Source organism: Theobroma cacao, chromosome 10 (genome assembly GCF_053813885.1).
Source record: "Theobroma cacao isolate CCN51 chromosome 10, ASM5381388v1, whole genome shotgun sequence".
NCBI classification, from domain to species: domain Eukaryota; kingdom Viridiplantae; phylum Streptophyta; class Magnoliopsida; order Malvales; family Malvaceae; genus Theobroma; species Theobroma cacao.
Window position 1 is genome coordinate 1,732,884 of NC_142648.1, and position 10,995 is coordinate 1,743,878.

The window sequence follows — 10,995 nt, forward strand, 5'->3', positions numbered from 1 at the left end:
TCTTCTTTTTTCAGGTTTTCAAACTGATCAGCCTGTTTCTACACAATTTTCTTAATATCCATATGTATTAGCTTTAGCTGGGTACCTTACTTGCCTAAACAGATATTCTTTCTCATTTCTCTTCACCAAAGTAGTTAAAGCCTGGTGCCCATTTCACATTGGACATAAAAGGCAAAAGGAGAAAGAATCTCTTTTCTTTGCTTAATCAATCGAATTGGATACCTTACTGGAAGAAGAAGGATTAGGTAATTATCATCACTGACTTTATTCTTATGCTGTCGTTGGATTAATATCCCAACCTTCAAAATATAATAGTAGCAATTAGCATTACTCTGTTCTGAAGAAGCAAGCACTAAAGCCTACAAATTAACAAGAAAGTTAGCCGCAAGATACATAGCTCGGCCATCTAGAAGAAAACATAGATTCAGAAATTAATATTATTTATCCATTAACATATCACTAATAAATGAAAATATATGTCTCACATTATAAAAGATCTATTTTGTGTTTCTTCTGTCAAATTTTTTTATTTAAAAAAGAGAGAATTTGAATCCAAGTTTTTGAATAAAGATACATATATTTTGTCTTTGGATAACCATAAAATTATATGGCAATGATGTTTGAGCAATGGGAGTCCTATGCTGTTGGAATGGTTTTTGCATATAACTTAACAGTGTATGGTTGCATGGGTGGGTCTGGCTGGTCAGGGTTTAGGCCGCTGTGAATTTTTTGTAAAGCTGTTGCAGGTAGTATAAGTGATATGGCATATGGAGGCAGCTGGATTTGTAGTTTTGGGGATACAAATTAGCTTTACACTTTTGTTTGATAGGCCAAATAGTGAGATTAGGGAAACTAAGTCCTGATCTAGCTCGAACCACTTCAAAGTAGTATAATTACATATATTTATTATTAAATTAAATATTCAGATTTTTTTAAAAAAAATTAATTAGGATCTAAATGGTGAATGCAAAAGAAAAAGCTCTTTTCTTTGTACCTTCTTTCCCACCAATTTTGTGGTATATATAAGCTATTGCAGTGTGGGCCACTCCCACTGCTCTTGAACAAAAAAACAAAGAAAAAGAAAAAGATCGATCAAGGGTCTCCAATACACGAAGAGACATTGCCTTAGTAGGAATGAAGAGAAGAGATGAAGTGATACTCCATGATTAATCTCAAGAAATCACTCATAATTAGATGCAAAGGAACCAGCTCTACAAGTATCTAGTCAATCAAATTCAGGAAAATCAAGGAAAAGAAAAAAGAGAAGCAAATGGGGAGGAGAGAAGAAACAAGTAGGCATTAAGCCTACAAAATAACATGTAAAGCTTAAAAGATATGATATGATCATATAATATATCAAAATGCCAATAATCAATTTCAAAGCTACACATCATTGATAAAAAAGACTGATACATTAATTCATCTCATAGCTTATACTAATACAATAAACAAGAAAAAGAAAGTCACTATAAAGTACAAAATATAAAAATCAATATCAAAAAACAAGTTTCAGTAACTCACCTTTTAAGTGATAGTAAACATCTGTGAAAATCTATGACTGCCACAGAAAAGGAAATAAAAATCTATGTATATTTTATGTAATTAAAATTAAGCCTTTTTTTAACATTTAATCATGAACTTACATAAATAATTAAGTCTCAGTTTCTTCCATCTTTTTCAATTGTCTTTGGATACACAAAACAAGGTGGAGGTCCTACCCTTGGACACCATAGACAAGTTGCCTATTTCTTATCACAAATGATTTTTCTTTTTATTTGGTGAACAAAGAATTCGAATCCAATTCTATGAATAAAAATGCATTAACTAGCCATTAAGCCAAATATTCGAATACTCTTTATTAAAAGTAAAGGCTGAGTGCTTTTTGACAAATACAAAGACAAACCTCGTTTCCTTATACCTTCTTTTCCACAATTTTCTCATATATATATATATATGTTACTGTAGTGTGGGATACTCCCACTTTTTTCAGAAAAGAAAAATAAAATGATTACTGTTCTTTCTTCTGCTTATGAATGCTGTTTCTTCACAATATTCTTAATTTTCTATATGTATTGGCTATAGCTGGGTACACATTGGACAGGAAAAGCTAATGGAGAAAGAATCTCTTTTCCTTACTTTCTTGTCCACTAACTGATTCCCACAGAATCAATTGAATTCAATCCCATACAAGAAGTATAGGTAATTATCATCGCTGACTTTAGTCTTCTGCTGTGGGTGGATTAATATTCCAACCCTGAAAATTTAATAATAGCAATTAGCAAAAGCTTCAATAGCACAAAACAAGGTGGTGGTCCTACCCTTGGATAGCCTACACAAGTTGCCCGATCCTTTTCTTTTTCTCTTTTTACTCACAATAAGCAAATAGTAAAAGGTTTATTCCACGTTTCTCTTGATAAATGATTTTTTTTTTATTTGGAGAAGAGAGAACTTAAATCCAATTTTATATATATATATATATATAATTACTATTGAACTAAATATTAGAATACTCTTTTATCAAAAGTTGGGCTAAGTGCTTTTGAAGTAATGCAAAATCAAAAGCTGTTTTCCTTGTGCTTTCTTTTCCACCGATTTTCTCATATGCTATTATAGTGTGGGCTACTCCCACTTCGTTTAAAAAAGAAAAAGATCAATAATATGGCCAACATAGAAGATTAGATGAAATGGATACTATAAAATATTAAGAATAACACGAACAATCAAATAAGGACATTGAGTTTGAAAAAATAACAATATTGTTAACCTTACATGTATGTATTTAAAAATTTTATAAAAATTGACCTAATTGACTCGTGGTATTCAAATCTATTTGTGCAATTATTAGTTCATGAATTTTTTTTTTTTTTTTTGGAGTTTGTTTTTTTCTTTCACTAATTGCATGATTTTTTAAGTATTATTATTTTATACACCGTTAGTGGTCATGATTGTCCTAAACCGTCAACCATATTAGACATCTAGAAATACAAGTTGGTCTAGTTCAATCAAACTCACAGCAATTCATTTCTTAAAAACACTTGATCATTAGATTCATTTATCCAGAAAAAAAATACAAATTAAACTTTCAAACAATCAAAAAGCAGATGGAGGTATTGGCAGAGTACATTTCTGGGCAGATTAGATTTAGCTATACCAAGAAAAAAATGGCATCAACTCTTATGAAAACGATAGAATCAAATCAAAACAAAATAGATTATCATAGAAATATCTAACACACCTCCAACTACTTTGAGTCAGGGATTTGACTTAAGCAAAATTAGAGTTTTTAATCTTGCTGCTATGCATTATTTAGATGGAGGGTATGTGATGCACTTTAGAGAAATCCTCTCCTTCTCTTCCTTCTGTCACTTGAATCCTCTCTATCAATGGCCTTTTCAAGTAGCTTAATTCCATTTCTTGGAAAGCTATAATATACCTCAACCTTTCTAGAAAAATCTTTAAATTTGAAACCCATTCCAGACTTAAATTCCCAAACAGTGGCATTGCGCCTTCTTTTATCTACCACTTTTCTAATTTTTATGGATTCCAAATTGCAACATAATAAAGTTGAAGAAAATCATTCGCAAAGCAAACCATTTTAGTCCCTGTATATGAGTAAGGCCCTAAGCAAAGAGTCCTCAAATGAGGCAGCTTTCCCAATACAGCCCTTGGATACTGCTTCATCTCACGATACCACAAACTTAACTGGACAATGTTTGCTGGCAGAAATTTCAAAACATGATGGTTCGAATGTGGATCTTCTCGTATCTTCCCCCCTAAAAATAGCTATCTAAGGTTTATGGGAACCCTCTTTTGAATGTGGGATTCCTCTTTTCTCTACTAGCAAGCTAAGGTTGCTTCCCTTTTGAATCGATCTTTTGTGTCTGAGTAGCGACTGAGATGTTTTTTATGTAGGCTCCAAAGGTTTTGATGTTGAGCAGAATGCTTGTTTTGTGTAGATTTTTAGTTTTTTTAGGTCCTGTTTCTTGTAATGCTACCATCCTTCTGAGTAGCAAACCTCTTTTGGAAATTGTACAAATGCCCTCACCAGCTCCAATTTATGTCATGAAGAGTCTTTTGCAACTAAGATTAAGACTTGAAATGGCATGTTGGTGTTGTGATAAATAAAAATCACTTTTCCAATAAAAAAAACGTTTTGATAGGTGATGGCAATGAGAAAGGGGTTATGGGATTGAATCCTTCAATGATGGAACATCTTATTTGGTGGCTTCTCCAAAAACAAAGAAAACAGGAGCTGAAACCAGAGAAGAGTTGTTGAGTAGCTTGTTGTCGAGTTCTGATTCATTGGCTGCTGTGGAATCCGGATTTCTACTGGCTATGCATGTATGAAACCTGGTTTGGTTAATAATTGTTGGTTTCACCCTTAATTTCTCGTATGATAGTTTGCTTTTAGAGTGGAGGTCTAGCTTGAGTAATCTTCCTGCTAGGTCATCATGGATGGTTTCACTGTTTGAAATTTTCTGCTGTCATTTACATTTGAAATGGTGAAGACATCCATGAAGAAGCATTTTCATGTTTTTCTATGATTTCGTAGTTTTCTTTATTGATGATGGTTCATTGATTCTGTCTCTAACAGGGAGGAACATTGCAACCCCACAAGGCTCCTCAACCAGATCCCCGGCAAGGAAGTAACTTTACTCCTCAGCTATTTCAACGTACTCTTGAAGAAACCCTTGATTTATTTCAGAAATCCATTCATGGAGATATGAGGAACCTTCATATTGAAATTTTAAGACAATTCCACATGCAGGAGGTATCTGCCTATTTTCTCTTTTACATATTGCTCTGGCTTTCACGTGAATATTCTCAGCTCTAATTTGTGGAACATTTGACAGATGGAAATGTCCCGTGTGATGAGCTCCATTCTTGAGAACCAAGCTGAACTGATGAAAGAGGTTCAGTCTCTCCGGAAAGAAAATCAGCAGATTCGTCAATTGCTTTGAGCTACGACTAAATAGCATTACTGTGCTCGGTTAGCCAATGTCTCCTTTGATCTCCTCACTGTTTCATTTTTTACGATTTATGCTTCATCGGTAGGCTTGTCTCATGTTAAAGTAAAATTGCTTCTTTAGCAATTGTTTGTGCAGAAATGTGTAAAATATCACAAAAAAGAGTACAAATATGAGGCTAAGAGATTGGTTTTTGAAACATGTATAGAAATGCCTCTCAGTTGATTGAAAAATGAAGCTTCTAATTTCTAACAGAGTTGTCTCTGTACATCAAGTTTCCTGTTTCAACGTGAATGATAGATTACATAAATTTTATATGAATCCTTCTGTTTATATTTTTTTCCCTTTAATCATCTTATTTTTCGTACTAATATCATCAAAATTTTAACATAATTTAAGCAGCATTTTAGATAATTAAAGAAGCAGAAAAGCAAAGACTCTTCCTATATGTTATCTCAGAAGGTAGGAATCCTATATTTAACAAGAAAGAGATGACAAGCAGCTGCTTTCTTAGAATTTCCGGTTTCACCAAGCCCTCTTGCTGTCTCATTGAGAGTGGAACACAAAGGAACAAATTCAGAAAACAGAACTTTGAGTAGCTTTTGCCTTTCAAGTGCTAGCAAACAAGTGGATAATCTTCTCTTGTGAAAATCTAAAATTTTTTAACAATTGGTTCATTCAAACTCGCAGCAATTCATTTCTAAAATACAAATTAAACTTTCAAACAATCAAAAAGCAAAAAATACAAATTAAACTCTCAAACAATCAAAAAGCAAATCCAGGTGATCCCCATGTTGCTCTTATTGGCATGGTACATTTCTGAGCCAATTAGATTTACCTACACCAAGAAGAAAATGGCATCATCTCTTATGAAAAGGATAGACCCAAATAAAAAAAAAATTATCAAAATTTTAACATAATATAAGCAGCATTTTAGATAATTAAAGAAGCAGAAAAGCAAAGACTCTTCCTCTATGTTATCTCATAAGGTAGGAATCCTATATTGAACAAGAAAGAGATGACAAGCAGCTGCTTTCTTAGAATTTCCAGTTTCACCAAGCCCTCTTGCTGTCTCATTGAGAGTGGAACACAAAGGAACAAATTCAGAAAACAGAACTTTGAGTAGCTTTTGCCTTTCAAGTGCTAGCAAACAAGTGGATAATCTTCTCTTGTGAAAATCTAAAATTTTTTAACAATTGGTTCATTCAAACTCACAGCAATTCATTTGTAAAAATACAAATTAAACTTTCAAATAATCAAAAAGCAAAAAATACAAATTAAACTCTCAAACAATCGAAAAGCAAATCTAGGTGATCCCCATGTTGCTCTTATTGGCATGGTACATTTCTGAGCCAATTAGATTTAACTACACCAAGAACAAAATGGCATCATCTCTTATGAAAAGGATAGACCCAAATCAAAACGAAAAAGATTATCATATAAATATCTAACTCACCTCCAATTACTTTGATTTGAGGATTTGAAATTGCAAAGTTAGAGGGTTCAATCTTCCAGCGTCTCCATTATTTGGATGGAGGGTATGTGGCGCACATTAGAGAAATCCTCTCCTTCTCTTCCATCTATCACTTGAATCCTCTCTACCAATGACCTCTTCATTCCGTATAATTTCATTTCTTGGAGAGCAGTAATATATCTTAACCCTTCCGGGAAACTCCTCAAATTTGAAACCAAAACCAGACTTAAGCTCCGGAGACGTGGCATTGCGCCTTCTTCTATCTGCCACTCTTCTAATTCTTTTAAATGCCAAATAACAAGACAATCAAGTTGAAGAAATTCGTTGGCAGAGCAAACCATTTTAGTCCCTCTATATGAGTACTCCGATAAGTTGAGAGTCCTCAAATGCGGCAGCTTTCCCAATACAGCCATTGGATCCTGCTTCATCTCACAATCCCACAAAGTCAACTTGACAATGTTTGCCGGCAGAAATCTCAGACTATGATGGCTCGAATGTGGATCTTCTTGCATCTTCCCTCTTAAGAATAGTTTTGATAGGTGATGGCAATGAGAAAGGGCTTCCAAGTTTGGGTATGGGATTGAATCCTCTAACCGCATGTACAATGACCCAAGGCGTTGTGATTTAATCAGTGCTTTTAGGATAGGCTCCACATCTTTTGATCTCTCAAAACTTATTCCTAAACTCCGAATATTAGTCAAGTCGAGCACTGCATTATTTTCAATTAAACTCTTGCTCTCTATGTACTTTAAAGTTTCAATATTTTTTAAAATATCCCTCAGCAACAAAGGCACAAAATTACCTAGATTGCCTACTACGATATGCCTCAAGCGTCTCAACCTAAATAAAACATCAGGAATTCTTGGTACTTCATTTATGAGGTATAAAGTGTGTAAATTCTTCAACTTGCCAATAGACCGTGGCAAGATGATGGTTCCAACAGATCTTAACCTCAAATACCTCAAATGATATAGATTACCAATTTCACTTGACACATACCACTTGGACAGCATATTATTTCTCACAAGATTCAACACCCTTAAAAATTTAAAATCATTACATTTTGAAATATGTAATTTTATCAATTTTTCATTCTGAAAGAGCAAAAGAGTGCGTAAATTTGAATATTTTCCTTCCAATGAAACATACCTTTTGCTAGGATGAATAGCAATTCTTCGTGCCATAGATGCTGTCAAAGTCACATGAAGAGAATTACCATCGCTTTCGTTCGATGGTGGCTGAATAATTTCTAAGAAATTCTCCTCTTGAGCTTTTTTCACGCACAGGTCCCTCAAGAGATCATGTACGTGACATGTTTTCACACCTGTTCCTCTATGGTCTCTCTTACCAACTTGAACCAAACATCTATTTATTAGCTGTTCCAGGAATTGTTCAGCTACATCCTCCATCAACATTTCCCCGCTTTTCCATGATGGTGAAATGAAACCTTCAGCAATCCATAATCGAATGAGTTCTTTTTTTGAGATCTCCCAATCTTCTGGATAATGCCCAAGATATAAGAAGCATGGTTTTAAATGAAAGGGTAACTCATTATAACTTAAAGCCAAAATCCCATTCACTCCACCATAGCGATGATCTTCTTGTTGGAACTTGTTCAAGTGCGCATTAATGTCGCTGTGAACCATCTCCCACTGAGCTGGTGACTTTTTTGTTGCCAGCAAGCCTCCTAAAACAGCAATTGCCAAAGGTAGACCTCCACATTTTTTCACCATCTCTCTTCCTAGAATCTCCAATTCTTCTGGGCAAGCATGAAAGTCTGTCTTCTTTCCTGGGAATGCTTTCATTTTAAAAAGCTTCCAACTTTCATCCTCGGTAAGAAATCGAACCTCTACTGGGGAGTTGCAAGGATCGGCATGCAATGCCAAGTCCTTGTGGCGTGTTGTGAATAAAATTTTGCTCCCCTTTCTTCCTCGTGGAAAAGCAGGTTTAAAATTGTCCCAATCTTCACTTCTCCAGATATCATCAAGAACCACCAAATACCGTTTTTCTTTCAAGACATCATAAAGCTTTTTCACCAACTCATGCTCTTTCAGTTTATCGATTAGCTCCCTTTCTTCTTTAGAAGGCGAGAGAAGTTTTAAGAGGAGATCATGCAAAACTTCTCTTGGCATACACTGTTGAGATATAAAAGCCCAAGCACAACAATCAAAATGTCGTTTCACATCATCGTGCTTATAAACCTTTTTTGCCAGAGTGGTCTTACCTATGCCCCCCATGCCGACTATAGAAACAACGACATGAAGTCTATCTTCTTCTGTCATCAACTGAGCCAAAACCTCTTTTGTGGTATCCTCCAAGCTAACAACATCCTCTTGCTCAACATGTGTATATGTTCTCCTAAACCGCTGCTGCATCTCGAAAACAGAGCTAGACCCCTCTGTTCCAGATATCCGATTATAAGCCGGAAGACTCTTAGAAATGCTTTCAAGCTTAGTCTGGATTCCTTTGACCTTCACCCCAATTTTGTGCAAATGAGAAGGCTTGGTGAATTTCTTGATGATTCCATGAAAGCCCCTCTGATGTGCGGCATGAAGAATAGAGTCGTCAATAACATCTTCTGCTTCATAAGCAAGATCTCTGATTTGTCTCACCAAAGTGCGGTTAAGCTTATTTTGATCTTGCCTACTGTCTGCATCCTCCAAGGAGCTCTTCATCCGCTCCAGTTCAGCCTTGAGGCCCTCCACTTCCTCACGAACTCCACGCAGGAAAACAGCCTCATGAATGAGTAAATCCGATATTCTTTCAATAGCTAAGGACACAATAGCATCTGCCATTTCTCCTGCTGATTGAAATTACTCTTCTTTTTTCAAGATTTCAAACTGATCCGCCTGTTTCTTGTACATGAATTAGTTTTAGCTGGTAGCTATACTTGACTAAATTGATACCCTTTTCTCATTGCTTTTGTTTGGGTTTCGATTTTTCTATTTGTCTTTATCAAAAGGTGTGGAAGCCTGTTGTCTATTTGACATTGGACAAGAAAAGCAAAAGGAGAAGGAATCTCTTTCCTTACTTTCTTGTCCACTAGTAATTATTGAATTCAATCCCAACTTGCACTGTGGGTGGATTAATATCCCCACCCTGAGGATAATTATCGAATAGAGAATTACTCTGTTTTAAGAAAGTCCAATACTAGGTTACCTGTTATTGGTGTTTAAATGAAGTGATTTAATCTGAGCCATGAGCCCGGAATGGAGATAACAAGCAAAATTGCTTTAGCGTTTTTACCATTTGTGAACTGCAAATAGGCACTTGTCAAAGAGTGAGAAAACATAATGCAAGACATTAACCATGTGGGTAAAGACCCAATATATTTTTTAATTTTACTATATTTTTCTTGATTATTGTTCATTAAATGTTATTTATGTGTTATGATATTATCATGTCATAAAAGATCTATTGTAGTGTGGGATACACCCACATCTTTTAAAAACTAAAAATAAAAAAAAATCAATGCATAGAAAACTTAATAAAATGATTACTGTTTTTGTCAAGCTGAGAGGAAATCTAGAGGAAGCTAACATGAAGCATGTTCCGAGTTCAAGAAGATATATATGTCCAGTAAATTTTTCGTTATTAGTATCAAATCTTAAGCACTTAATGTTTATTTAAATCTTTAATTATTCATTTAATGATATTTACCATTATGATATCATTAAAAAGTGAGATTATGCGTTTATCGTATTATAAAATATTCATTCTGTGTTTCTTTTGTTAAATCAGCAGCACAAACCCAAAAGCTTCGATAACTCAAAACAATGTGGAAGCCCTGACTTTGAAAACCATACACAAGTTGCCTAAGATAGACATTTCAATTACATTGCCCCAGAAATTGACCAAGAAACTGTCATAAGGTAGGTATCCATACCTATCACCATTAATAACAACGTATTAAAGCTGTCCCAATTGTCAATATCGGCAGCTCAACCACTTGTTTTTAGTTATAAATTCAAAGACCTGATAAGTTCCTTTTTGAGGTAAAATTTGTTAAAAGAATCGAAAACTTGAATTAAATCTAATAAGTTTCTTTCTATTTTTCAGTCATTCGCTAATAAAATAAATGATAGGGGGAAAGCATATATTATTTTTAATTAGATAAAAAAATTAAAAGACATAGGGTAAAATATGGATTTAATTAAAAACAATTGAATTGTTAAGAGTGTAATTTAAATTTGCTTTTTAGGGTTACATGGTAGAATTTGACCAAGTCAACCACAGTCTTTTCCGGTTACTAAGTTATAAATCCATAGGGCTTTTTTGCTTGACACTAAGCTTACTGCCATCCCTGCTCTGGCAAATCAGTGGCAAACTTCCCAAGACAATGAAACATGCTGAGAATTCCTGGGAGTTTCACAGATCAAATCTTCACATTTCATGCTCAAAATAGAAAACCAAACATTAATATTTTTTATTTAATTAGTTATGATTGCCAACATTTATAACCATATTTAAAGAAAACTCCAAAGAGCTTCCCTGCTTGACACTTGCAATGATATTGCTTGAAAGACAAAATCAACTATAAAGCCCAAATCCAAC

General features: G+C 34.5%; 2 protein-coding genes across 3 annotated transcripts; one reads left to right on the forward strand and one right to left on the reverse strand.

Moving 5' to 3' along the window:
• The first annotated feature begins 3,608 nt into the window (after positions 1-3,608).
• On the forward strand, positions 3,609-5,241 carry LOC148760243 (protein NEDD1-like). The gene is made up of 4 exons (XM_088802500.1): positions 3,609-3,741; positions 4,175-4,341; positions 4,595-4,771; positions 4,854-5,241. Exons 1-4 carry the CDS (start codon positions 3,609-3,611, stop codon positions 4,959-4,961), a joined length of 585 nt encoding a protein of 194 aa, XP_088658626.1. The 3' UTR covers positions 4,962-5,241.
• A 352-nt stretch (positions 5,242-5,593) lies between these two features.
• LOC148760244 (putative disease resistance protein At1g50180) lies at positions 5,594-9,392 on the reverse strand. Of its 2 annotated transcripts, XR_016023081.1 has the most exons (3): positions 7,591-9,392; positions 6,424-7,120; positions 5,594-5,805 (listed from the first exon to the last, which is right to left on the reverse strand). XR_016023081.1 is itself a non-coding variant. In XM_088802477.1 (2 exons), exons 1-2 carry the CDS (start codon positions 9,234-9,236, stop codon positions 5,802-5,804), a joined length of 1,650 nt encoding a protein of 549 aa, XP_088658603.1. In that variant the 5' UTR covers positions 9,237-9,391; the 3' UTR covers positions 5,594-5,801. The 2 variants fall into 2 exon arrangements, 1 of the variants encoding a protein (XP_088658603.1); XM_088802477.1 differs by lacking the exon at positions 6,424-7,120 and having other exon boundaries at positions 7,591-9,391.
• Positions 9,393-10,995: the final 1,603 nt, after the last annotated feature.

Excerpts from the sequence above, each read along its gene's own strand:
- LOC148760243 (XM_088802500.1), top strand. The coding sequence starts at position 3,609 with ATGAGTAAGGCCCTAAGCAAAGAGTCCTCAAATGAGGCAGCTTTCCCA. Across the intron at positions 3,742-4,174 it reads AGAAATTTCAAAACATGATG|AAAGGGGTTATGGGATTGAA; the intron begins GTTCGAATGTGG and ends GATGGCAATGAG. Across the intron at positions 4,772-4,853 it reads GACAATTCCACATGCAGGAG|ATGGAAATGTCCCGTGTGAT; the intron begins GTATCTGCCTAT and ends AACATTTGACAG.
- LOC148760244 (XM_088802477.1), bottom strand. The coding sequence starts at position 9,236 with ATGGCAGATGCTATTGTGTCCTTAGCTATTGAAAGAATATCGGATTTA.